General features: G+C 42.6%; 2 protein-coding genes and 1 long non-coding RNA gene across 4 annotated transcripts; 2 read left to right on the top strand and 1 right to left on the bottom strand.

The window, feature by feature from the left end:
- Positions 1–3,926: 3,926 nt before the first annotated feature.
- Positions 3,927–6,107, top strand: LOC132459223 (uncharacterized). 2 transcript variants are annotated; one of them, XM_060053623.1, is made up of 8 exons: positions 3,927–4,116; positions 4,204–4,297; positions 4,442–4,773; positions 4,930–5,047; positions 5,131–5,222; positions 5,304–5,421; positions 5,602–5,697; positions 5,815–6,107. In XM_060053623.1, the coding sequence occupies exons 3-8, from the start codon at positions 4,564–4,566 to the stop codon at positions 6,063–6,065; spliced, it is 885 nt and encodes a 294-aa protein (XP_059909606.1). In that variant the 5' UTR covers positions 3,927–4,116; positions 4,204–4,297; positions 4,442–4,563; the 3' UTR covers positions 6,066–6,107. The 2 variants fall into 2 exon arrangements, with proteins under 2 accessions (XP_059909606.1, XP_059909607.1); XM_060053624.1 differs by lacking the exon at positions 5,815–6,107 and having other exon boundaries at positions 5,602–5,808.
- A 2,027-nt stretch (positions 6,108–8,134) lies between these two features.
- On the bottom strand, positions 8,135–8,862 carry LOC132459219 (uncharacterized). The gene is made up of 2 exons (XR_009526147.1): positions 8,753–8,862; positions 8,135–8,358 (listed from the first exon to the last, which is right to left on the bottom strand). It is a non-coding gene; the product is annotated as an uncharacterized LOC132459219 (long non-coding RNA).
- LOC132459218 (uncharacterized) lies at positions 8,734–13,074 on the top strand. Its single transcript, XM_060053621.1, has 10 exons — positions 8,734–8,875; positions 9,041–9,263; positions 9,785–10,083; positions 10,240–10,330; positions 10,553–10,669; positions 10,752–10,827; positions 10,903–11,154; positions 11,454–11,625; positions 11,762–11,910; positions 12,017–13,074. The coding sequence occupies exons 3-10, from the start codon at positions 9,830–9,832 to the stop codon at positions 12,202–12,204; spliced, it is 1,299 nt and encodes a 432-aa protein (XP_059909604.1). The 5' UTR covers positions 8,734–8,875; positions 9,041–9,263; positions 9,785–9,829; the 3' UTR covers positions 12,205–13,074.
- The last annotated feature ends 14,203 nt before the right edge of the window (positions 13,075–27,277 follow it).

Genomic DNA, 27,277 nt, shown 5'->3' with positions numbered 1-27,277 from the left:
CGAAGCTGCCACAATATATGATATTATTATTTGTATATCATATATTAAAAATTATGTGTACATTATTTTGTAATATTACCTGTATGGCCAGGTGTCTTGTTTTTGTAGTCCAAGTAGTTGCTATTGTGCATACAAAGGCTGATGCTCCTGATGCTCTTAAAGACTTGTGACTTCCTGTTCAAGTCTAAAAGGAAAACAGAAATATAATGACAAGAAGCAGTGACTCACTTTACATATTCAGAATAGCTTGGAATCGCGCACTTCCTTTCAGATTTTTTAAATATTTAATACTTTTTAAGAGATATATATATATATATATATTAAATATTATATATTTTTAACACAACTGTAGAAGTAACGTAACTAAATCAATTTAACCGTTTATCTTCGTTCAAACCATTTAACAAACCTACACACTTGTATCTTCAATACTTTCCAAACAGAATTTTGATAGCATTTATACTTTTTTCAGAATCACAGTTCTAGTTTCAAACCGGTACGTTTTCAGTTGCTTATAATAATTTAGGTAACCATAGCAACGCCGGTAAACAAACCCCGCAAAGCAAACCCCGCGAAGTATTTGATTTGGAACGACACTGACATCTGAAAATTCGCGCACTATTAGCGAGTGCGGATAGTGTAGTACGTTTAAGTGTACTCATAGAATTCCAATACCCGTACTGTCCGTACTTACTAGCCACATTTTAAGTACGTAGAACATTCCAATTCAGATCTGCCGAAAAGAAGTATACTTCAAGGACCCGGATGTCGTACTCAAAACGGGCTAATCGTGAAGTGTGGATCGAAGGACACTTTCCGTACTCAACGGCAGCCATCTTAGCTACGTAGCGGAAGAGTCGGAGCCAGGCTGAGCCAAAGTCGGCGCATTTTCCACATAGCCTGCATTAATAGAGTCATTTTGTAGTTTTTATAGTTTTTTATAGCTGCTAGGCGTAAAGAGTTCACCGTTCACGGAGTACTCGATTTGGAACAGCACTCACATCTGAAAAATTAACGTAGTAGATAGTACGGATAGTATACCTATATTCCTTTAAGTATACTCATGGAAGTACGGGTATTGGAACACGGCATGGATATTGGAACACAGCACAAACCCTAGAGAGCTCCCCGGCGCTACGGCCATCCGGAGGCGCAGAGCTTTTGGCCGTGATATTATATACAATTATATTATCACACACACACGCACACATTTGACCGTTCCGATTCTTCAGTTCAATTCATTTTACATTTCTGCATTTTTAGCAATGCTTTGCGCTTTTTATTTCTTTATGTCTTAATCTATGTGGCTTTATTAAAACATCTTAATACACATGCTCCGGCCATTATCCGATCTCTAAAGGCCATGTACGTTCGGATAATTGACACGGTCCGTTCGAGTAGCAAAATCGGTATAAGGTTAATCCGAGCTATCCCATATAAACGCACTGTGTGTTCTGCTAGCGGGACGTTCAGAGTGTTCAGGGTCGAGGTCAAGACACTCGGACACAGTGGTTCCAGCCAGTCGTCCTGCAGTAGGCACTGCTGCAGAACATACATCGCTGTAAAATGTGTGCGGGAATTTCACACATTATAAATGTTAGATTTGCAGGCATAAATTAAATTGTGCACAATCCCACGCTGAAATTCAGCCCGTTTTGTTTCGTTTTTGAAGACGTTAGTTAAGGCGGCAGGCATGTGTTGCTTTGGCGGCCGCCTAAGCTGTAAAGTGCTGTCGGAAACCCTGGACATGTGGTGCTAGCAAAGTTAACTAGCTAGCAGGAAAATACACTATTTGTTAGCGCCGCAGCAGCCGCTGCTTTCAGTGCGGAGAAACTGACTTAAGTAGGTGAGCCAACAGGAACGTACAACATTTGTTTCACTTAAAACTTACCTTCGTGGTTCATTCATGTTCTTCCCCGTCTCATTCAACAAAGTCCGCCAACCCAGTTGAAATGTGGAACTTGGACTGGAGTACAGCACGTCTCGGATGAAAGACCGTTCAAATGTGGGGAGGGGCTTTGACGTCATGCTCCGAATGTTCGTGAAAGTTGCCAGGTTCACTGATATCACTCAAGTACATTTTACTTGGAAATATCAACTAATTAATAATAATAATAATAATACATTGGTTTTATATAGCGCTTTTCTCGGTACCCAAAGACGCTTTACAAAAAAAACACAAAACAAAAAGGATACAAATGAACAGTACAGTACATACATGCATACATACAAATATTCCCAAAACAACAATTCAGAGAAAGATAGGACAATGAGAAAGAGAGAGAGTGAAAACATTTTGTCAGGTGTTGTAAGTGATGTTGAAGAGATGTGTTTTGAGTTGACTTTTGAAAGACTGCAGTGAATCAGAGTTACGGATGGCCAGGGGGATGGAGTTCCAGAGGGTAGGGGCGGCGATGGCAAAGGCTCTGTCCCCTATGGTGCGGTATTTGGTCCTGGTGATGGGGATGAGGGTGTTGGCAACAGTGGAGCGTGTTCGGTGTGGGTCAATGGGGCGTTGGAGGAGATCTGTCAGGTATGAGGGGGCAAGGTTGTTTAGGGCTTTGTAGGTGGTGAGGAGGATCTTGAAATGTATGCGTTGTTTTACTGGAAGCCAATGAAGTTGACGTAGGACGGGCGTGATGTGTTCTCTGGAGGGAGTGTGGGTGAGCAGTCTAGCAGCGGAGTTTTGAACATATTGCAGTTTTTGAAGAACAGTGGAGGGGAGACCATACAGGATGCTATTGCAGTAGTCGAGTCTGGAGGTGATGAAGGCATGAATTAGTGTTTCAGCAGCTGAGAAGGAGAGAGTGGGTCGAAGGCGTGCTATGTTCCGGAGGTGGAAGAAGGATATTTTAGTGACGTGGTTTATGTGTGACTTGAAGGAGAGTGCAGGGTCCATGTAGATGCCAAGGTTTCTGACCAGGGCGGAGGGAGTGACAGAGTGACCATCAATGCAGAGTGAGTAGTTCTGGGAGGTGGGGAGTGTGGATTTTGGGCCAAAGATTATAATTTCAGTTTTATTGCTGTTGAGTTTGAGGAAATTGTGGTTCATCCAGGTTTTTATGTCGGTGAGGCAGTTGGTGAGGGTGGAGAGAATAGCTGGAGTGATGGTTTTGGTGGTGATGAAGAGTTGAGTGTCATCGGCATAGCAGTGAAACTGAAGTCCATGGCGGCGGATGATGTGGCCAAGTGGGAGCATATAGAGGATGAAGAGGATGGGGCCAAGCACTGAGCCTTGGGGGACTCCGTGTGAGACAGGGGTGGTGTGGGATTTGTGGTTGTTTATGGCGATATAGTGAAATCTTTCTGACAGGTATGAGTTGAACCAGGAGAGGGCGGAGTCGGTGATGCCTAAGGATTTCAGGCGGCTGAGGAGGATGGAGTGGTTGACGGTGTCGAAGGCAGCACTGAGGTCCAGGAGGAGGAGAATGGTGAGGGCCTAATAATAATTAATTAGGCCAATGAACTGGTTTAGTGAATATTACTTGGATCGAATGATTCAATTTACATACAAAACTGAGGACACATAATTACAAACAATCACCAAGTAATGCACCACATGAAAACTGGTATTTTAAAGTAAAAGCACTGAATTCGTATTTCTTTGTAGAATTTATATACATAATTGAAATAATAATTACAGGGCCAAAAAATAATTTTTTACAGTGTACCCAGAGCACAGCAAAATCCTCAAGAGATGTTTGGTAAATATACAGTGTTTAATTCTGAAATCCAAATACTGTATATAGAATGTAGATCATTTGGTTATATTTTATTTGCAGAACAAAACATTGAGAGGCTTTCTGCCCTACTGGATTCAAGCCCATATCCTGCTGAGCCTGAGAGAAGCGCAGCATCATCGTGGTCGGTTAGGCAGCAGAAAGCCTCCGACCGTTGGGAGGAAGCACGGCCATACCACCTCAGATATACTTTCTAGTCTGGACAGATCAACGGGGATGCCCTGCAGAGGAGCTTTCTTGAGTTTGCATACGCCTCCTTTGAGAAAGACCAGCTCTGCTGTGATACCCCTTACACCTGCCCTGCCTGCACACCTGAAATGGTAGCAGTGTCAGCAGATGGCAACAGGAAGCTTTATCGCTTTGGCCATACTGGAAGGTGCACTTTAAGTTCTCTTTGGTAATTGAGTCGTGACTGTAAGTGACAACAAGAGTAGGTAATGGATGTTATATATTTTTCCCCTAGATCTAATGACACTCCCTTTTTTGATGGGCTATTTCTAGCCAAAGACAGTGAGGTGTCTGATTTTGTCAACACAATACAGATGGCGGTGAAGAATGTAAGTTTAAGCCAAGTTTAAACACTCAAATAGTTCTGTTACTAAAGGAATCATTGCATTTCCTGGACTTCTAGAAGTATTCCATACTCCCTACTCTTTTGTCGTGAATTACATTAACAATATGTGTATGCACTATATTCACAGATAAAGGGGAGAGGCACATGTGGAGACTCTCAATGGGCAGCAGCAAGGGAGACCTCTAGGTGGATGAGGAAGGCGTTGAGGTTGCGGTGTGTCGGCATGGCATCCTTTTAAAAGCCCTTAACATGTACCGAGGAGAGATATTTGCGTATCCTATGCATCTCCAAAAGGAGCTTCTCCCAAGCAAGGCTCAGTTTTTTGCTATGGATGTGGCATGCAAATACTGGCCATACCTACAAAAAGTTACTTCAGTCATTCCAGCTCTCAAGAGCCTCACAGAAATGAAGCCCTTCCTGAGCATCATGCATGCAAGAGCTCATGCTACCAAGTGTGAGGTATGTCTGTTATCTGTTATTTTCAAATGAATACGCCATGTGTTACTATAGGAATGGACAGCTTTAAGCTGAATTCCTTTTCCATAATATTTGTCCACGTTTTCCAACTGCTTCATTGGCTCTCATGAACCCCAAATCCACCCATCCTTGCAACAGATAAAATGGAGTGGTCGGAACCAGAAGGGAGCAGGCACAACTGCCGGTGAGGAGGTGAAGCAAATAAACGGCTACCTCTCCCGTTGTGCCCTGACAACAAAGTACATGTCAAAAGCAGGTAAGTCACTTTGGTCTGAGTTTATGCTATCATCTAATATTGCTCATAGATTGCAGACCATAATGTAATTCTCCTTATTCCAGCACGTGTGGACATGCTCACTGTGCATGCAATGGGTTGGAACCATCACAAAGCAGAGACGCTACACAAGGCCCTCTCCACAAGATATGTGAAGGTATGTTTCATATTCATGTATGTTTTTGTGCCAGTTGTTAGGCAGACTGAGTTCCTATTGTAATTATTGTAAATATTTTAGACATCTAAAAGGGCAGAAGAAGAGGCAGAGAGGCTGTCACAACTGCAGAAGGACCTGCAGTGCTCAAATGCAATGGCTGTACAGTGGATTGCTGAAGTCAAGGAATGGGCAGAGAGCGGTGAGGACAGAACAATATACATGCCTTTTTGCAGTTTCCTTACAGACATTTGTGTTCAAAAGGTAATCAAAATAATACACAATCAGTGAAGCATTAGTGCTGCAAAAATCTAGAAATCTCAGTTGCATTGTATAGAATACAGTACACTGAGCTTAATTTCACCCTAACGGATATCTACAGAGACCCCAGTAACGGGTCTGCACGTTCTCCAGCAGTCCATTGAGGGTCTCCATCTGGGTCTAAAGCAGCAGAAACAAACCCTCTACCGTCAGAATGGTATGTAGGCTTTTTCTTGAGTTATCCGGTATATCTAACAATGTATCTATATTGTTTTTAATATAACCTATACAAAGTTTTTGTGTCTGCATATTCAGTTTCTCCTAAACAATCTAGACAGCAACAAGCTTCGCCATCGTCTCCGAAGAAAGTTGACGGCAGACAAAAAGCGCCTTCTCCAGGAGATTGAGAAATACAACAGTCTTGTTGCAGACCTCTCCAAAAGGATTGATGTGGCCTTGGTTGACCACTCTTTGGCTGGACAGAGCACTGGCGCAATATGGCCATGGGAGGACTATGGCAGTGGTATGCATTTTTCAATGCTTTTAAAATGTCATGCAGTATATCGGAATAGTGAACTATCCTGAAATGATATATTAAATATAATGGTGGGTTTGTAATATATAAAACGATTTGGTAACCCTTCCTTTTACAGTCCCCTAATTACTAGGTATTTACCCGGTACATACATGGTAAATCATAGTGTATTACTGGGTAATTACCACTGGTAATAAGAAGGTAAATACAGAGGTAGTTACCCGGCAAATACATGATAAATCATAGTGTATTACTGGGTAATTACCACTGGTAATAAGAAGGTAAATACAGAGGAATTATCCGGTAAATTATAGTGTATTACTGTGTAATTACCACTGGTAATAAGAAGGTAAATACAGAGGAATTACAGTTGAAGTACTAAGTAAAACCTCCACTATTACCCATCAACTCAACTAAGTAGCGTGTAGTTGTAACTGTTTTAGGTTGGTAATAACTCAGATATTGTGTACTTCCTAGGAAATTAGGCAACCAATTCTTATAAACACCTATTATCCAAGGTTTATGTTGTTAACAGCCCAAGTTTAATGATGTACTATCTAGAAATTAGCATAGTGCTTTCCAATAAAATACTTTTTCTTAGTTATTATTCGTAGCTGCACCCATTTAGAAAGGGTTTATTCGATTTACCACTATGGAATTACTTACCTGGTAACAACCTCTGCAGGAACAGTTTTCCTCTAGTGTTATGGTACATCTTCTTAAATACTGGGTACAAAGCCGTTTGTTTCCATGGTATTACCAGGTTCTTACCATATAATTTATAATAGATACATTCCATTATCCATGCAGTCAAGACAAACTTGTACCATGTACGTTCTGCGACGTTACCAAGTAAAACACACCAATTTACCCAGTAATTAAGCTGAAACTGTACTGTAAAAGGAAGCCTCGTTTATTTCCATGGTATTACCAGGTTCTTACCATATAATTTGTAAGACATTATTCCCTTTTCCATGCAGTCAACATAAACTTGTACCATGTACGTTCTGCGACGTTACCAAGTAAAACACGACAATTTACCCAGTAATTAAAGGGCATGGTGCAGGTTTCTATTTTCTTCTTTTCTGGCAATTTTCTAGTTGGTAATAAACATTTAAACAATTATCCATTGTATTTGATGTTGTAGGGTATCACAAAATATAAATATTAGGAAAAGTAGGTGATATATTAGTGGTTATTAGCCACAGGTTAGCGATGATTCTTATTTCTCCCACAATGCATTGCATGACGTCACGTAAGGTACTCCGCTTTTGGACGACAGCCGAAGCCGCTAGTGAGAGAGTGACAGTGTCAGATTATATAAGTAAATACATAAATAGAGATAGCCTAGATATATATAGATAGATAGATAGAATAGCATAACATCGATAGATAGATAGAATAGCATAACATCGATAGATAGTGAGGGATAGCATAGCATAACATAACATAGATAGATAGTGAGGGATAGCATAGCATAGCATAACATATATATATATAGAGAGAGAGAGAGAGAGAGAAAGAGAGAGAGAGAGAGAGGGAGAGAGAGAGAGTAGATATATAAGTAGATAACATGGTTTTCTACTGTATTTGTGGCGGGTGCAACAACTCCAGCAAAAGTGGACATAGGGTCCATTGTAGGGATCGACCGATATATCGGTCGGCCGATATTATCGGCCGATATTCGCAGTTTTTACGTGTATCGTATCGGCCGATACGCGGCTGATTTTCGCCGTTATTTTTTATTATTTTTTTTTTTTCTTTTTTTTTTTCTTTTTTTTTTTACTTGTTCTACCTCACCTGTTTTTAATATTTGTTAAATATTGTTCATCTACTTGTTCTTACTTGTTCTACTTCACCTGTTTTTACTATTTGTTAAATATTGTTTTTTATATTGAAGTTCAATAAATGTTCCTTTAAAAAAAAAATAATAATCGGCTCAAGCAAATCGGTATCGGCGTATCGGCTAAGGCTGATGAAAAAATATCGGTATCGTATCGGCCCTAAAAAATCGGTATCGGTCGATCCCTAGTCCATTGCTTCCCCAAGGACAAAGGGATTCTCCGAAGCTGGGTGCAATTTGTCAAGTTTAGGCGGGCAGATTTTTCAGCTAGCTCTGTTACCGCGTACTCCAGAATATGCAGCGCGCATTTCAAGGAGGAGGATTACCACTCAGGGGATGCCAAGATGGTCTCACTTGGTTTAAAGAGTAAGAGGACGGCGAAGTTAATTCCTACCGCCGTGCCGTCTGTGCATGCAAACCACTCTGCCTGCCCTGTCCCGAGGTCGAGAGACACCGTCTGCCGCAAGCGAGAGATTGCCACGGTAAGCATCATGCTATAGCTGCTAATTACAAGCTGCGCGTTAGCTAGCTCTGTGTATTTTGCATACCGTGTTCCCTTTGACACAGCCTCCTCTACAAGCATGATCAGTCTGACATTAGAAGAGCATATTTCGTGATTCACGAATATGAGCCAAAACAAAATTGCCCTGAAGTAAATGTCCATATCGTCATGAAAGCTTCATGGCTAGTGTTTGGATCAGTGATCGTCATCATCAAGCGGCTTTCACAAGTGTGTTTGCGTTTTGTGTTAGTGCTAGACTGCTACGGTTCTCTTTCACATATACTGTATTTGACCGTGACCGTGATTTCTTTTTTATATACTTATATATACTATACTTTATACTAATATACTTTTTTATATTTGTTTTCGCAAGATGTTGACAGACGCCTCACAGCAGGAGACCGTGGCCAGTGTAGACACTGTGGAGAGTGTCGATACTGGGGATCAGCCCTTGCCCTCCTCCACTTCTGACGCTGGGACACAATGTTATTTGAAGCCCCCCCGATGGTCTCACGGTAAATCTTTGGTATTTTAAGGGGTAGATATTATGTCTAAAACATTGCAAGTACGACATTTCCATACACATTGATGAAATGAATACATAGCCTACACCAAAACATAGCCGCTTAGATTTGCCATGATTGTCATATGTTTGGGTATGTTTACTGCCTCTGCCACAGCTGTGCAGGTTAACCTGAAGCCCAAGATGGTTAGCGTGGGCACACAGACTTCAATCAGCCCACAAACCTCCACTCCCCTCGCTAGTCCTGAACAGACAGTTGACGACGATGATGATGATAATGCCACTGTCATCAGTGACTTGTCGTGGGTGCCCGAAGAGCCGATGGATGAGGAGGAATTGTTTGATGAGGAGCCACCTTACACGTGTGACCCCCACCACAAGTGAGATAATCGAAAACCAACATAGACCATATTGAATGCTCAATGCTTTGTTAGTTTGAATGACACCGCCCCCCTCCCCCTCATTTTTTGTTGTTGTAGTTGCATTGACAAATTCATTGTTTGCCAAGAGGAGCTGATGGGCCTTTTTGCCATCTGTCCGGCCTGTTGTGAGAGGTCGGATAGTAGCATCGTGCAGCAGGAAGGAACTTTTGTTAAGATCAAGCAGGGACAGTTTTGTTCATGCAGTTTTGTTTACGTGGCCATCTGATTAGAAAATCTGAATATCTAATTACAATCTGATAGCTCTGACTGTCTTGCCAGTTAATTTACAATGTATGTACCAGGCTGGCTTAAGTCTGCTGTTTTGTGATGCCATCATATTTGAGTGTTATACTGTATTGGTCATGTGTGTTTCATTGAAAATATGAAACCTTTGACCAGTAATGTACAGTACTTACTCTATATTGAATCCTGATATACTGTTGATTACAATGTTTTATTTTATTTTATTACATATCAAGGTCTGTGCATCATGTGGCTACCACCGTTTCTGGCAAAACCAGCCAATGCTCCACAGGAACATGCCAACCTGCAACCTCCTGTTAAGTGGGGCCATTCATTTTACTGGATGTTTGGCCACACAGACACTAAGAATGTTGACCCTGTTTGGCCTGCAGTGCATCAGTGCCAGCAGTTTCTTTCGCCATCAGCGCCGCTACACCATCCCTGTAATCGTTCAGGCCTGGCAGAATGATCAAGCCAAGAATTCTAGTGACCTACGGGCAATGGATGGCGGGCTAGTTCTTGCTGGTGACTGCAGGTAAACCAGTGTGAGAGCTAGACCAGTTCCACGTTTTGATTTTGTTATTTGTTATCATGTAGGGTGGCTTTAGTTGGCATTTGCAGTTGACATGGTGGATTGTCTTTACAGACCATGGTTTTAAAAACTTGAAACATAAATTGTAATTAATTCCAGGTCAGATTCTCCTGGGCACTGCGCAAAGTATGGGTCATACTCTCTGATAGAGGACAGAGTGAACAAGGTGGTGGATGTTCAGCTTGTTCAGGTAAACCTGATGTTATTAGACAAAGAAATGAACTCTGCAATTTGGTAAAAGGATTGTATCTTAATATAACATCTTTCCACTACAACCATGCATCGAGCTTTATTGTGTATTGCCTAACTAGAGTAGTGTATCATAATGCCTGGACCAGCAACGCTTCGGTTCATTAACGCCTCCTTCAACACCACCAACATTCTACACTTACACTGTTATGTCATGTTGCAGAGCTCAGAGGTCCCCAACAGCTCATGGTGTGAGCTTGAAGGGCTCAAGCGCAGTGTTGGCCTGCTGAGGGGAAACGACCTGCATTTGGCAACGCTGATCACGGACCGACATCGCCAGGTATTTACAATAAAAATGCAGTATAGAATGTAAATATCTGAATTGCACTGAAGCTGGATGTTAGTGGTTTTTTTCTCCTTAGGTTGCCAAATGGGTGAGAGAGGAGCTGATCCCTGAAGGGACACAGCATTATTTTGACGTGTGGCACATTGCCAAAAGTATGTATCCATTGTTGGAACCTTGAAGCAGTTTTTGTTAGTGCATATCAATTAATACCATTTGTTCTAAAACAGGTCTGGGGAAGGCATTGGATGCAGCATCCAAAGAGTGTGACCAACTACAGTTGTGGAGGCCAGCTATAGTGAATCACCTCTATTGGACTGCAGCCTCAACCCCAGATGGCAACCCAGCGGTCATGGAGGCCAAATGGAGAAGTTTAGTGAACCACATCCAGGACATCCATGACCATGACACCCCTGCCTTCTCCAGTTGTGCCCATGGCCCTCTAGACGGAGATCAGCGCAACAAAGAGTGGCTGGACCCAGGTACAGTACTGGTATTATGCACGCTCTACATAGTTTTGTTTTATTTGCTGTCTTTGAGTAATTGTCTGGATGCTTTGACATGTGACCTTTGTGATGAAATTGTTTTTTCATTCCCTGGCAATCTCATAACATTCTGTTTACTGTTTATGTTTGCTATAATTCATATGCAGGACAATTTCATGTGTTTCCATTTCAAAAAGGAATTCTGTCTGTATCCATCTTCCTGTCTAATGTCTATTTGTACGTTTTCCGCCTGTGTGTCTGTCTGCCTCCCTGCCTACCTGTCTTGGTCTTTTCAGGCTCATTGGCAGCAGTCAAGTTGGAGAACATAATGATGAGGGCTGCCTTGCTGAAAGATGTCCGTCAGCTGTCTCCACAGCACCAGACCTTCTCCCTTGAGGCTTACCACTCCCTCATCTTGCACTTCGCGCCCAAGCACACAGGGTTTTCATACCTTGGGATGTATAGCAGGTCAGTGCTATCCAATGGAATAACACTGCCAATTATTATGCCTTTTATAGTAATAATAGTACCTATTAACGTGCCTATTGTAGTATTTTGTCATACACCAAGTTTCAAAGGTTTTCTCAAATGTGTTATTTTGTAGGCTTCTCTTAGCGGCGCTGCATTATAATCACAATGCCAATCGCGAGACAGCACGGAGAAGTGACGGGACGGAGAAGTACTGCGTGCGGTATCCGCGCTTCAGAAAAGGTGCCCATGTGGTGCGTCCCATCAAAGAGGCAGCCTCATACGGTAAGCAGTGTCAGGCAGTTCTATCATATTTTGAGATGGCGCACGAGTGATCAGTGACAATGATCTTTATAAAGTAATATTATTATTATTATTATTATGTCTGCAGGTTATGCAACATCATTAATGAAGGCCCTTCGGGAGAGCTACGCCAATTCACCCGCGGTTCTTCGAGAAGTTGGCGCCAATTTGTCCTCCGATGCACCCGCCCCCATCGCCAAATCCTTCGAACAGATTCCTAAGGAGGAGGCCATCAGCCTCTACCTAGCCCGGCAGTCACGCTTCAAGAAAACCTAATTTCACATTATTATTTTTTTCCACGGACAAGTCCAATGATTTAGTTGTTATTATTTGCATGAAATTTCTTTGTATATAATTCAAAATAATTTGGTAATCATTTTACCTGTGCCTTGTCAACCTCTGTGTGCGGTGTTGTCTGGGCTCACTGTGTCTGCTTGATGTGCTTTTGCATGTATCACTGCATGTATGCATGCATGAAATAGTGTGCGTGTGTGTGTGTGTGAGAGAAAGAGAACCATCAACTGACCCCCGGGTATGACTACACTATTGCAGAATTAATTAGAATTAGAATTAAACATTGCGGGTCTAGCCCTTCATCAGTGTTCCTTGTATGTTTTGTGCCTAACCATTTTTTTATATAGATTTAATTCCAACCTGTGTCTTTGTTCAGTAACCATTACAAGCAATGCCAATCAACTTTTTTTTATCCAAAATGCATGTGTTCTGTGTACTTTATAACATTTTAAGGGCAATTGAATGATCACAACAGAATAAGCATAACTATTATTTTTATTCATTTTCATCCAAACAAGGCCATTGAAAGCCCTGATACGTCTGGTCATCATTCTGGAATTGCTGTCTGATGGTTGAAACCACACAAGAGGGTAGAGGCTTCCTTATACTCCTCCCTAAAACGCCATAAGCCCAGCGTATAGCTTGCCTGTACGCAGTGTACCGGTATTGCCTAGGGATAAGTAGGAAAGATTCTTAAGTTTAAAACTCTGTAAGTAGGTTGGAAACGTCATTTTAAGCCTGTTTCTTATGCATGTTTATTGTGTATGCAACACATCTCCTGTCACCTATAACTGTTGGTTCAAATGACTCAGTGTAAAAAGATTTGTAAAGTAAACATAAACCATGAACATACTCGTGCGTGCTGGCTTGAAGGGGACCATGATCCTGCCTGAAGTGTGTGTATGCTATTTTTAACGGATTCAGGCAGCATGCCTCAAATCCAGGATGCTGCGTTAGGCACGTTATATCTGCTGGCCGCGGGGTGAGCTCCTCGACCAGCGACCAAAACGCGCTCACCTCCCTACAACACAAGCTCTCCACCACAGTTTCCATGGGACGACACCGCCCACACAGACACCTGCCAAACACAGCGACACAGACACGCTTACTGCTCTCTCCCGGTAAGCGGTACCCTGACAGTTTCAATGACAATCAATCCCGAGGAAAACGAGTTAGCACTATCAAAAATAATCACACTGAAGACATAACCAGCCTACTCAGCGTCGGCTACGTTTGCAAACAACATTTTCACCGGAGAAAGGTAAAAGCTTAGAATAAACACTAGGGGTTCACAGGTGGGACTGTCAAGCTAGCCCATATTTAGAAGAAATAGAAGGCATAATATGCCTTCTATTTCTGGATCTTCTGACTAAGTTTAGGGTACTTATCTGAGCCAATGACATAATCACTGTCACTAGATATAAAGAAAACGTTGACTTTCATTCGATGCTATTCACTGACAGTAAAAAGAAATAAGTTATTGTATGCACTGCTGTTCATAGACTACTAGCTCCAGCGCTCCTTGCTGCGTTTCTAAATGGTAGCAACTCACCAGGACACTTCACCAACTCTCCACTCATTCTCCTCTGACCATGCATTTATTTGTCTTTGACGGCCATCGGCTCTCGGTATTTCCTCATTTCCCCTCATACGCCTAACCGGTTTGAAATTATATGGCTGTGGGCCATCATAAATGTTGACAGTGGGTCTTGCTACCTCTTCCTCATCCCCGTCCACCATAATGCTAGTTCTAGTATGCGTCTACCTTACGTGACGTCATCGCCAAATTGCGTAAAAAATAACCGTTACTAACCAAAAACTACAAAAACTGGACTTTAACACCATTTTGGAGACATTTCTAACTTTATATACATATTTTGAGTGCTTTATGTACCCATTAATCAAAACTTCCGGTTAACCTGCACCATGGGCTTTAAGCTGAAACTGTACTGTAAAAGGAAGCCTCGTTTGTTTCCATGGTATTACCAGGTTCTTACCATATAATTTGTAACACATTATTCCCTTTTCCATGCAGTCAACACAAACTTGTACCATGTACATTCTGCGACGTTACCAAGTAAAACACGACAATTTACCCAGTAATTAAGTTGAAACTGTACTGTAAAAGGAAGCCTCGTTTATTTCCATGGTATTACCAGGTTCTTACCATATAATTTGTAATACATTATTCCCTTTTCCATGCAGTCAACACAAACTTGTACCATGTACGTTCTGCGACGTTACCAAGTAAAACACGACAATTTACCCAGTAATTAAGCTGAAACTGTACTGTAAAAGGAAGCCTAGTTTGTTTCCATGGTATCAACACAAACCATATATGTTCTGCAACATCGTTCACCAGTAGTTAAGCACTTTAATTGTTGTTATAAAACCCCAAACCACTGTTGATGAAAGGCATATTAAAATTAAACAAAATCAAAGGCTTATCTTTCAAACAATGCATATCTCACAAACAGGCACTGAACACTGAAGAAATCGGACAAAAAAAGAGCCGTCCACATCAACTCAATTTAAATGTTACTGATGGTGTTTTCATAAAACACATGACATTGTTACGGCAAGTGACCACAAGGAAGACTGCCTCAACCTCTTCAATTTGAATAAGTGGTGAATGCCATGCAGCAATCTGCCTATGGGAGCATCTTTGTGGTCATTCGCAAACCAATGACTCCACTCGATGAATGAGAGATGACTCTTTAGTGTCTTCTCTGTGAGGTTTCCCTGCAGTCTCCACATCTGGGATTTGAAGGCTGACCAAGACCTGACCAGGTACCTCCAAATCTCCACTTCCATACTGTAATAAAGAATCAGAAGACAAGAAAATAAACATTAGGACTGTCAATTAATGAACATTTCTAGAACATGTAGAACTCAAAGATTATTTAGTTTATTAGTTAAAAAAGGATGCTGGTCCTCTGGCCATTGTGTTTGGTCATATTGAAAAGAGAAAAAGGCATAGCCATAAATACAGTTAATAGGACGGGAGGGGACAGGCTGTTAGCTCCGGTTAGCACTTTAGCATCGAGCTAGCGGAGCTTCTGTCATTCAAATAACTCGGACATGTTGTTTAAAACCTATAACACCCAATTTATTAAAATATCCAGATTTAATCGGGCTCTCTCCCATAAGTACAGTTAATAGGACGGGAAGAGACAGGCTCTGTTAGCCCCGGTTAGCGCGATGCTAAAGAGCAGCTCTACCGGAGCATGCCACCTCAACAGGTGCAAGTTAGCCTCCGGTTTGATATTCGCCGGATATTCGGTTTACCACCCAATCGGATTCATCAACATAAGTGCAATACATTACGGGCTTAGTATGTTGAGGACGGTTTAGGACGGCGTATCGCGAAAATCACAAACACATGTTGTCGCCATCGATGTCTGTGCAACAACGTCATTTACGTTCTGGCTGCTACCTGTTTTAGGGACCGTCAACAAGTTACACTCACCGACTGGTGGCAGAGACGTTACCATGGAATTGTTTCTGGAAATAAATCATATAAAATAACATAAAAATCACTAAAAAATACATTTTGTCACCTGATTGTAGTAGTAGTTGCCAATGGTGGGCTGCTACTTACTGCAGGTAACTTTGCTAATATATTGCATTATTGTTAAACGGGATGCAATTAATAATTTCAAATATAGTTTAGTCGATTTTTGTCGAATATTAAACTATTAACTGCATTATGATTAACTATATTGCAATATATTTGTGTGATTAATTTCCTGAAACAATTCCTCAAATACAATATATTTGTGTATATAGGCAGAGATACGGACGCAGTAAGGTATTGCAGTAATACGAGTGATTGAAATTACCATTTAAACCACCAAAGTGGTCCAAGCACAATGAAAACAGTTCATACTTCACGTCACAATGGGCGCAGCCATCTTGAATTCTGTCTCGGAATTTCGCTCGGTCACCACTGAGTTCAACCGAGATGGCGAGATCGCCGTCCGAGGAAAAGGGGCGTGTTTGTGCGTGTCGCTAGGCAACGTCCTCGGACCTCCGAGACGGATGGATATTAAAACGCACCATAACTTGCAACTGTTGAGGTGGCATGCTCCGGTCGAGCTGCTCTTTAGCATCGCGCTAACCGGGGCTAACAGAGCCTGTCTCTTCCCGTCCTATTAACTGTACTAATGGGAGAGAGCCTGATTAAATCCGGATATTTTAATAAATTGGGTGTTATAGGTTTTATACAACATGTCCGAGTTATTTGAATGACAGAAGCTCCGCTCGCTCGATGCTAAAGGGCTAACCGGAGCTAACAGCCTGTCCCCTCCCGTCCTATTAACTGTATTTATGGCTATGCCTTTTTCTCTTTTCAATATGACCAAACACAATGGCCAGAGGACCAGCATCCTTTTTTAACTGATAAACAAAATAATCTTTGAGTTCTACATGTTCTAGAAATGTTCATTAATTGACAGAGATTTGGAGGTACCTGGTCAGGTCTTGGTCAGCCTTCAAATCCCAGATGTGGAGACTGCAGGGATACCTCACAAAGAAGACACTAAAGAGCCATCTCTCATTCATCGAGTGGACTCATTGGTTTGCGAATGACCCCAAAGATGCTCCCATAGGCAGATTGCTGCATGGCATTCACCACTTATTCAAATTGAAGTGGTTAAAGCAGTCTTCCTTGTGGTCACTTGCCATAACACTGTCATGTGTTTTATGAAAACACCATCAGTAACATTTAAATTGAGTTGATGTGGACGGCTCTTTTTTTGTCCGATTTCTTCAGTGTTCAGTGCCTGTTTGTGAGATATGCATTGTTTGAAAGATAAGCCTTTGATTTTGTTTAATTTTAATAAGCCTTTCATCAACAGTGGTTTGGGGTTTTATAACAACAATTAAAGTGCTTAACTACTGGTGAACGATGTTGCAGAACATATATGGTTTGTGTTGATTGCATGGAAAAGGGAATAACCAGTTACAACTTATATGGTAAGAGCCTGGTAATACCATGGAAACAAACTAGGCTTCCTTTTACAGTACAGTTTCAGCTTAATTACTGGGTAAATTGTCGGGTTTTACATGGTAACGTTGCAGAACGTACATGGTAAAAGTTTGTGTTGAATGCATGGAAAAGGGAATAATGTATTACAAATTATATGGTAAGAACCTGGTAATACCATGGAAACAAACAAGGCTTCCTTTTGCAGTACAGTTTCAGCTTACTTACTGGGTAAATTGGTGTGTTTTACTTGGTAACGTCGCAGAACGTACATGGTTCAAGTTTGTTGACTGCATGGAAAAGGGAATGTATTACAAATTATGTGGTAAGAACCTGGTAATACCATGGAAACAAACAAGACTTCCTTTTACAGTACAGTTTCAGCTTAATTACTGGGTAAATTGTCGTGTTTTACTTGGTAACGTCGCAGAACGTACATGGTACAAGTTTGTGTTGACTGCATGGACAATTGAATGCATCTTTTATAAATTATATGGTAAGAACCTGGTAATACCATGGAAACAAACAAGGCTTCCTTTTACAGTACAGTTTCAGCTTACTTACTGGGTAAATTGTTGTGTTTTACTTGGTAACGTTGCAGAACGTACTTGGTACAAGTTTGTGTTGACTGCATGGACAATGGAATGTATTGTAAATTATATGGTAAGAACCTGGTAATACCATGGAAACAAATGAGGCTTCCTTTTACAGTACAGTTTCAGCTTACTTACTGGGTAAATTGTCGTGTTTTACTTGGTAACGTTGCAGAACGTACATGGTACATGTTTGTGTTGACTGCATGGATAATTGAATCTATCTATTATAAATTATATGGTAAGAACCTGGTAATACCATGGAAACAAACGGCTTCGTACCCAGTATTTAAGAAGATGTACCATGACACTAGAGGAAAACTGTTCCTGCAGAGGTTGTTACCAGGTAAGTAATTCCATAGTGGTAAATCGAATAAACCCTTTCTAAATGGGTGTAGCTATGAATAATAACTAAGAAAAAGTATTTTATTGGAAAGCACTATGCTAATTTCTAGATAGTACATCATTAAATTTGGGCTGTTACCAACATAAACCTTGGATAATATGTGTTTATAAGAATTGGTTGCCTAATTTCCTAGGAAGTACACAATATCGGAGTTATTACCAACTTAAAACAGTTACAACTACACGCTACTTAGTTGAGTTGATGGGTAATAGTAGAGATTTTACTTAGTACTTCAGCTGTAATTCCTCTGTATTTACCTTCTTATTACCAGTGGTAATTACACAGTAATACACTATAATTTACCGGATAATTCCTCTGTATTTACCTTCTTATTACCAGTGGTAATTACCCAGTAATACACTATGATTTACCATGTATCTACCGGGTAACTACCTCTGTATTTACCTTCTTATTACCAGTGGCAATTACCCAGTAATACACCATGATTATGATTATGATTTACCATGTATGTACCGGGTAAATACCTAGTAATTAGGGGACTGTAAAAGGAAGGGTTACCGGTCACCTTTTGTCTTCACCCGTTCCCATAGGCGGCGGAACAGAGATGTGTTGGTTCCAACCAGTATGGGGGTTTGTTGTTGGTTTCTTCACTCAGGACTAATTAAGGCGAGTACTTCTACTCGTCCCGACACACCAGTGATCTCCTCTGCAAACTCCATCTCAACAACATCGTATCCTTTGTAAGGATACTCGGCGTCAGCGAGGCCCCAGACTCCAAGGCCAGAGAGGGGTTTTATCGGAACATCAGGTAGGTGTTTGTTATACCAGCTTTCAAAAATAATAGTCACATTGGACCCACTGTCGAGCATCGCAGACCACATCATTAACTTTGATGGTGTGAATAAATTATGGACCTACAAGACCTTCAGGTAAGTCAGGGTTAGGTTCTGGGACTTCAACCTTGTTGGTTATAGCTACACATTGTTCTTCAGCTGTGGGCTTTGGGTTCTCCTTGCTGGGGGAAGGGGAAACTCGCACCAAGCGTAAGAGCTTTCTGATGACTTTCTGAAAATTCTCAGGGGCAGTACATCTGGTGACTATGTCGCCATTTTCCCCACACCGATAACAGTAAAACCCATCATTGTCTTGTCGGGGAGAGAAGACTCAGGAAATAGCGGGCTTGTGACCTGGAGCTGCTTTGTATCGGTGGGGCTGAGGTGTCTGTTCTCGTGGGGGTTCTGATGTGTATTTCACCGCCTGTTAGGTCCCCCTGGTAACTCTTAACATGGGGAGGCGCTGTTTTCCCACTTGGTCCATTTGGCCCTTCCATTTTTTCAGCAGGTTCACCTGATTGACCTGATTGGCCTATAAAAGAAGGAAGACATCCAGGCTTTCGGACTCCCGCTGCCTGGGTGACAGCAGCTGCTGTTGCCAAACCCTCTTCTTTATTTTGGTTTTGTGGCACATTCTCACTACACCAGTCCATAACACACTACACCAGTGGCTGCTGGTAGTTTTTAAAGTGAGGGAGGAAGGACCGCGCGCTTGGTTGCCATTGGCCTGCTTGCACTGTTGGTGGAACAATGTGGAACTCAAGTTGTTTCAGGGTGTTTTGGTGAACTACAAAATAGCAGGGAGGGATAGTTATGTGAATAAATTTGATACAAAGCCACCAGTGTCATCACTGTAATTTGAAAGCTGGTAGGCAGCATGTCTTTGAAATGGACTACAAGGGCAGAAGGAACGGATGCAAAGCCCATTAGTCAAATCAGGCCAACTCTTGATTTGTAAAAGTAAATAAGAAAATCTGGGCCTATTTTTGCCCTCAATGACTGAAGTTATTGGTTGTAATTTAGCTATGTTTATTTTCAGGTACAATTGTTTTAAGAAAAGACTGACCAAAAGTGATGCCATTTAAAATGCATCATGCTCTGAATCATTCACCCTTTCCACAATATCAAACAGAACGGTCAGAGTAGCAAACTAGTAAAAGAACAAGAACATTATTCTAGATTCAACCTGATCTATAGGCATGGTGCCTAGCAAGGAAAGTCGCATAGCAGCACCAACGTGAACTTGATCTTGGTTGCCCTATCAAGATCAGGGAAACCATAAACAGCCCACGTTGGAGATTTGCCATTATTCATTAGCAAACAGGGCCAGCAATACAGTCGATTGCTAGTAATGCTACCAGTAAGCCAGTGGTCTACCTTTTTCTTTGGTCGCTAATTTAGCACTGTAACCCAATGAATGGAATGCTTTGTGTAATTAAACATGAACAATGTCCTCTGTTTCCAATTTTTCCATTGTACACTTTATTCGCAAATGTTAGAATCTCTTTATCCTTCAGATGATCTCACCTGCTTTGCGTCTCTTAGACTGAGCGGCAATGCAGGCAGAGAGGGTTTGTTTGTTATCGACAGCGTTGCCAGATTTGGTAAATTTCCCGAAATTAGCCCAATTGGGTAGGAAATCTGCCCAATCTGGCAACACTGCTCACCAGCCAGGAATCCTGCTGATTGGTTCATAGCGCAGTGCGAATATTGTTGTTATTCACCGGCCGCCAGTACTTTCTGGGAAATTAATGGGAGTCAACGGAGGCTGGGGGAGGACCTTCCTCCCTGAAGTAATTGTCAAAAGGCGATAGGGGGTGCTAATGTCCCTTTACCCAGGGAAACGAACATTATATATTCAAAGGCATTAAAGTAGTCATATTTAAGGGCATTAATTCATTACAGTAGTCTGGGCAATCTACATTTTTTATTCTTGACAATGTTAAGCAGTGGAGGCTTCTCCTCAATGGAGAAGCCTCCACTGCACTACACATAGTTAAGCTGCCATCTACACTGATACTTAATTTCCTTGTTAGGGCTTATATTTTGAATAAATATACAGAAACTTGTTCACTGCGTGTCTCCCTATTTGTTATGTCATGCTTGAGCCATGCGCTCATAACAAATTGGGGGCTCATCCGGGATAGGATTTGGTATACTATAGTTAGTTTGAGAGTGATATTGTTGGGAGACTCGCAGTGTTTGAGTAGTTGGTTAATTGCTTTGTTTGGTTGCATATTTGGTTAATTGGTAGTTTTGATATTTTGTTTTGTTTGAATATGGGTTATTGAGTTGGCCTGTTGATTGTTTGCATTACTACTGATTTAACTAATTGATTTGTTTGGCTTGCGGCTTGCAGCAAGGGAGAGCTTGTGGGAAGGTTTGGTGGCAGTTTCCTTCCTTTCTGGTGACCTGGTTACCGGTTATGATCCTCAGCTGGTCGGTGAGTGGCATGGGATTGTTTTGTTAAACGCCAGTGAAGCGAGTGGGTTTGATGCGAGCTAAGTGAAACCCCGTGTAGGAGTAGAGCGCTTTTTTTTGTTTTGTTTTGTTTGTTGTTTTTGGGTGTGTCGAACGTGCTGGGGTTGCTAGCAATCAAATTGCATGAGGGCACACCGAAGACTAGTTGGTAGCTAGATAGGGACTTCTACTTGCAGTTAGATATGGGGCAGCTCTGATAATTATCCCTCCTGTGCTTTACTCACCGTTCTGAGTCAAGGCATTATAGCTGATAACAGGTTATTGGTTACTGTTATTGGATGTTATGGTCAGTATAGGCCCCTAAATGATTATTTTGATTGCTTGAAGTTTGTGGCCTGTCAAGTGGCGGTTATCGGTACTACTGATTAGGCATTTGTGGACCGTTGATGTGTTTGGCTTACAGTAGAATGGTTGGTTGGTATGGAAAAGAGATGGTTGGTTGGTATGGAAAAGAGATGGTTGGTAGGTATGGAAAAGAGATGGTTGGTTGGTATGGAAAAGAGATGGTTGTTTTGTATGGAAAAGAGATGGTTGGTTGGTATGGAAAAGAGATGGCTGGTTGGTATGGAAAAGAGATGGCTGGTTGGTATGGGAAAGAGATGGTTGGTTGGTATGGGAAAGAGTTGGTTGGTTGGTATGGGAGCGAGTTGGTATGTATGGTGATGAGTTTTACCTAGGTTTTTTTATTTAGAATATCTATATTTTAAAATCTACAAGCACATTGGTGGCTACAGGCTACTATTGCTTGCTGAGAGACTTTGATGGTGTAGGTTTTGTTCTTGCAGCCATTTAGTCTGGATATTCGCCATATAAAAGGCTCTGAGGATATAGTGGCTGACGCTTCGTCTTGCGCGTCTTACTTCAGTTTTACTGTACATGCTTATATTTGTTACCTCTGTCCGTCTTAGTGGTTTGTCCTGATCTCTCTTAAATGCTTCTAGGTACCAAGTTGCTGAGGGGTTGAGATGAGGAACATGAGGGATTGGTATAGGGCATGTACACAACTAAATAGATGGCCAGTACATATTATGAAGTTTGTCTTTTTTTTTGTAATGTGTTTTTTTGGCGGTGTACCTGTTTGGTCTCCGCTCTTGCCTGGGGAAGGTTGTGGGATAAGGACAGGTCAAGCCAGTAAGGGCCAAAGTCTGTGCTATTGACAAGTTTCCACCTCCTGTCTCCAAGACTGAGCTTAGATGATTTTTGGGTATGGTTGGCTACTATAGAAGTTTTTGCCCGTATTTCTCTACAGTGGTCGCCCCATTGGCCGGCATACTACAGCAGAAGGTCAAGTTTGAATGGTCTCTGCCCTGTCAGCAGGCTTTTGGCCAAGTGAAGAGGCTGGTGAGTACAGCTCCTGTCCTGGCAGCGCCTCACCTAGATCAGCCATTCCAGTTGCAGGTGGACGCTAGTCAGGTTGGGGCTCGGGGTGTCCTGATGCAGAGTGATGATCAGGGAGTGGTTAGACCGGTCAGCCTCTTTTCTAAGAAGTTCCACCGTCATCAACTGAACTACTCTACAATAGAGAAAGAGGCGTTGGCATTGGTGTGGGCTCGGCAGCATTTTGATGTGTACGTGGGAGGTGGGGTCTAGGGCTGCAACTAACGATTATTTTAATAATCGATTAATCGGTCGATTATTTTTTCGATTAATCGATGAATCGGATAAAAAAAAGAAACATTTGGAATTGCCGCATCTTTATTCAAAAACTGAACATTACTTCTGTCACGCTCCACTGAGGAGACTGGCAGATTAGAACCCAAAAGCACGACTCAGAGACAAGCAAACACAATGAAATTCCGATCTTTACTTCGCCAAGCAAATCAACGGGGACGGGGTGGAGAATAGTCGGGGGCAGGCAGGATCGGGAAACCGGGGCAGAAGACAGGCGAACGAGGATCCAGAGGGACGAGACGGGGAACGTAGTCGGGGACAGGCAGGATCGGGAAGCCGGGACAGGAGATAGGCGAACGAGGATCCAGAAGGATGAGGCGGGGAACGTAGTCGAGGACAGGCAGGATCGGGAAATCGAGAACAGGGGATAGGCGAATAGCTGGAGAGACTTGCCTGACGCAGCCCAGCTGCGAGGGTGAAGGGGGCGTGACGGACAGACCGTGACAACTTCAAATTCACAGTGCAGACTGAAGTGTAAAACACCAGGTTATTGATCCAACGTCCCGGAACTATTAAAAGTAATATTAAATAATAAAAAAATTAAAAAAACATAACTGGGATAACACAAAAAAAAACATACAATGTATGATATACTTTTATATGTATATAAGAGATGTCCATGGTTAACCGGTCAAACCTATTGATACCATTTTCGAGACTCCTTGAAATATAACTTGTAATATTGCTTTAATTGATGATAAGATGATGATAGTTCAAGATAGGACATTAAACAGGTCATAATTCAATCTTTACTAACTATTTTATATTACTAGGAAACAAGTTTTCACCAAAATCTCAATTATTGTTATAAATATTATTCTCAAATATTATTTCTGTTGCATTTGAACGCATCAATCATTTTACTGAGCCGACCTGAACACATCACATTTGACACTGTTTGTGACGATTGGTTAGTTTTTTTTTTTGGCTCTGTATCCTGCCGATTTTTAACATGGATTTAAAAACGGCATTACTATTTTTAACTGACGGGACTTTCTACACCGTCCGGTTGTGTGATTACTACCGCTGCTTTGAATGACTGTTGATGCACGCGGTGCCGACTCCGAGCCCGTCTGCACAACCTCTGCAGCAGCAGCAGCTGACAGAGTTTTCGGTTGGACTAGACGGATACTGAGTTGAAGGAGTTTTTTTAACCCAAAGACAGTGAAGGTACGATATGACCAAAATACAAGCTGTGGTCGCTCACACTAAAGCTCGCTGTGGGCGTGCATGAACCATGAACCAACCTGTCGGCGGCTGGCTGTAAACAGTGCTGCGCCTATGAGTAACTTATTAATTGCGCGACGCAACGAATCGACGACCAAATTTGTTGCCAACGCATTTAGTAATCGATTTTATCGATTCGTTGTTGCAGCCCTAGTGGGGTCCATCCGGTGGTTGAGTATTCAGACCATAACCTTCTAACCTTCCTCCACTCTCTGCAGAGTCCAAGCCAGCGGTTAATGATGTGGACACTCTTTTTACAGCCCTATAACTTGAGCATCAAATACACTCGTGCTGTGGACAACGTAATAGCCGATGCGCTGTCGCGGGCGCCAGAAGGGTTAGAGTAAACCAGCTCCTGTTTCCGGCAGTTTTCCCTGACGGATCCCATTGAATCTTTTGCCTTTCCTCCCTTTGACATTAGTATTTGATTTCTTTGTTGCCGCAGCCTTATTTACAGAGGCCACATATGTATACAGAAACTTGTTCACTGCGTGTCTCCCTATGTGTTATGTCATGCTTGAGCCATGCGGTCATAACACCGCCATTAACCTCATTTTATTGAGGAAAAATCAACAATGTAAGGTCAAAAACACATTGTTGGTCCAAAAGTGATTCTCTCGCTCTGAAAAGCATTTTGCAGCATAAAAACAAGAAATGTTGGGGACTTCCAGTCTGGCGTGCCAAGTGATGGCAGCCTAAAGCAGCAGGCTCCCGACCAAACTAATAAAAAGTGTCAGACAAACTCGAATTTATTCTTTTGCTAGGCAATAAAGCTGTAAAAACATAACGGACGTATGAAAATGCCCGGAAACTTCGAGACTACGAGACTTCAGGAAGGACTCCAACCAACAACTTATCGGTATAAAGGAGGACATAAATGAAATACACCAAAGAATGGAAGAAGCAGAAGAGCGGGTCAATACTGCAGAGACACGGATTCAATCATGGGAAGAGGTGGTATCCGGATTGGTGAAACTACAGGAGCAGACGGAGGCTAAACTGACAGATTTTGAGGGGCGTTCGCGTCGGGATAATGTCAGAGTCTACGGAGTAAAAGAGGGAGCTGAAGACGGCACCACATCGGTGACTGCTTTTGTGGAAGAGCTGCTGAAGAGAGGTCTGGAGCTCCACAGCGTTAAACATCGAGAGGGCGCGCCGGGCGCTCGGTCCCAAACCCCCACCGGACGCTCCGCCGAGGTTGCTGGTTGTGAAGTTCTCCAGTTACAGAATGAAAGAAGATAGACTCAAAAAAGCCTGGCAGAAGAGAGGTTTTGATTTCAAAGAAGAGAAGATACACTTGGACCAAGACTACGCGCCGGAGCTGCAGCGGAGACGGCGGCAATATGCGGAAACGAAAGCGGCACTTAAGGAAAGAAATATACGATTTCAGAGTCCTTTCCCGGCCCGATTGAGGGTGTTCTTCGAAGACGGCACAGAGATTTACAACTCAGCTGAGGAGGCAACCGCGGACATGGTGGAGAGAGGGATATCAGTGACAGTTCAGAAAAACCCAACCTCCCTTCTGGACCAGATTAACCGGCTGACTTGGCGACCCAGCAGAAAGCAGCAGACAACAGAGAGTCTTCACGTCTCAAACCAAACTTCAGGGAGTGGCTCCATGCTTTCCGACACCGAGACACTAAAATCAGGGTTAGAGTTAGGGTTAGGGTTAGTAGTTGCCTGAATTATGTTTGATCATGCTAAAAGAACATGGTAATTTAGCCAGCGAAATAGTATGTATTGATACCTACTTTTCAACTTGTTTTTCCTTCTCTCAAGTACCGTGATTTTTACGTTTCCAGGTGATTAATGTATAGGGCATATGGTTGATATATATGAGGTCGGGGCGCAACCTTATGTTCGACATGGACCTAAGTACCGGCTTTAGAGCTGAAGAGGGCCCTCTTTCGTCAGGAGGAAGACATTTTCCCTCTGTATTCTCAATTCACCAGACAGAGGCTAAAAATTTAGCCTCAAATTTGGAAGTCACTTTTGTTATTCTTATGTTGTTGTTTTTTTTCCTGTTACGAGGTTACTGGTTAATGTTATAGTTTGTGCTACTGTTTTTTAAATATAGGACTGCAGGGACCTAAAATATATGTGTGGAGGTGGGGCGGCGTCTGGCCTGCAGGGGGAGTATGGAGCACCGGGTCTGCTGGGGTGATGGGGTCTGATTGCGGACAGGTGTCTGCAATCTGACCCAATCAGGAAGTGTGTATTTATGTGCCTGCTTGTCTTTCAGTCAGGGGTTGAGAGAGAGAGGAGGAAGACGCTCTCTGTGAGCCAGAGAGAGCGTCGTAAGACCAGGAGACGGACGGATTGAACATTGAAACGTTGTCCTTTTGTTCGTGTGTCTTTGAGTTTGTTTAACCCGAAATGGAAATAAATGGGAGTTTGCTCCATTTCCACAAAGAACTGTGTCCTGACTCCGTGAACCTGTTACACTGGAGCCCAATGTGGGGCAGAGTCAATTATGGATCTATCGTCATTGGCCATTGTCCTCGGACACCTGCCACAAAGAGCGGAGCGTCAGACCCAACTGCAGCAGGCCCAGAACGAGGTCCTGGTGGAGCTGGCCCGCTCCTTGGCCACCGACCGGGAGGCCATGCGGGAGCTACTCTGTGGTCGCTCACAGAGTGAGCGACCACAGAGGGGAAACCCGCCGCGTTCGGACCAAGATGGGGGAGGCCGACGACCCAGAGGCCTTCCTGGAGACCTTCCGGGGGGTGGCCGAGGTCTCCGAGTGGCCGCCGCAGGAGTGGGCCCACCGTCTCCTGCCTCTGCTGACGGGAGAGGCCCAGCTCGCGGCCCACGGCCTACCAGCGGCGGCCCAGAAGGACTTTGACACCGTCGCCAGGGCTATCCGGGACCGGTTGGGCCTAAACCCGGAGGAACA

Source organism: Gadus macrocephalus, chromosome 6 (assembly GCF_031168955.1).
Source record: "Gadus macrocephalus chromosome 6, ASM3116895v1".
Taxonomy (NCBI): Eukaryota; Metazoa; Chordata; class Actinopteri; order Gadiformes; family Gadidae; genus Gadus; species Gadus macrocephalus.
Note: the sequence above shows the minus strand (reverse complement) of the source record. Positions and strands in the feature narration are given on the sequence as shown.

Excerpts from the sequence above, each read along its gene's own strand:
- LOC132459223 (XM_060053623.1), top strand. The coding sequence starts at position 4,564 with ATGTACCGAGGAGAGATATTTGCGTATCCTATGCATCTCCAAAAGGAG. Across the intron at positions 5,223-5,303 it reads TCTCCACAAGATATGTGAAG|ACATCTAAAAGGGCAGAAGA; the intron begins GTATGTTTCATA and ends TAAATATTTTAG. Across the intron at positions 5,422-5,601 it reads CAAGGAATGGGCAGAGAGCG|AGACCCCAGTAACGGGTCTG; the intron begins GTGAGGACAGAA and ends GGATATCTACAG.
- LOC132459218 (XM_060053621.1), top strand. The coding sequence starts at position 9,830 with ATGCTCCACAGGAACATGCCAACCTGCAACCTCCTGTTAAGTGGGGCC. Across the intron at positions 10,084-10,239 it reads GTTCTTGCTGGTGACTGCAG|GTCAGATTCTCCTGGGCACT; the intron begins GTAAACCAGTGT and ends AATTAATTCCAG. Across the intron at positions 11,626-11,761 it reads TACCTTGGGATGTATAGCAG|GCTTCTCTTAGCGGCGCTGC; the intron begins GTCAGTGCTATC and ends GTTATTTTGTAG.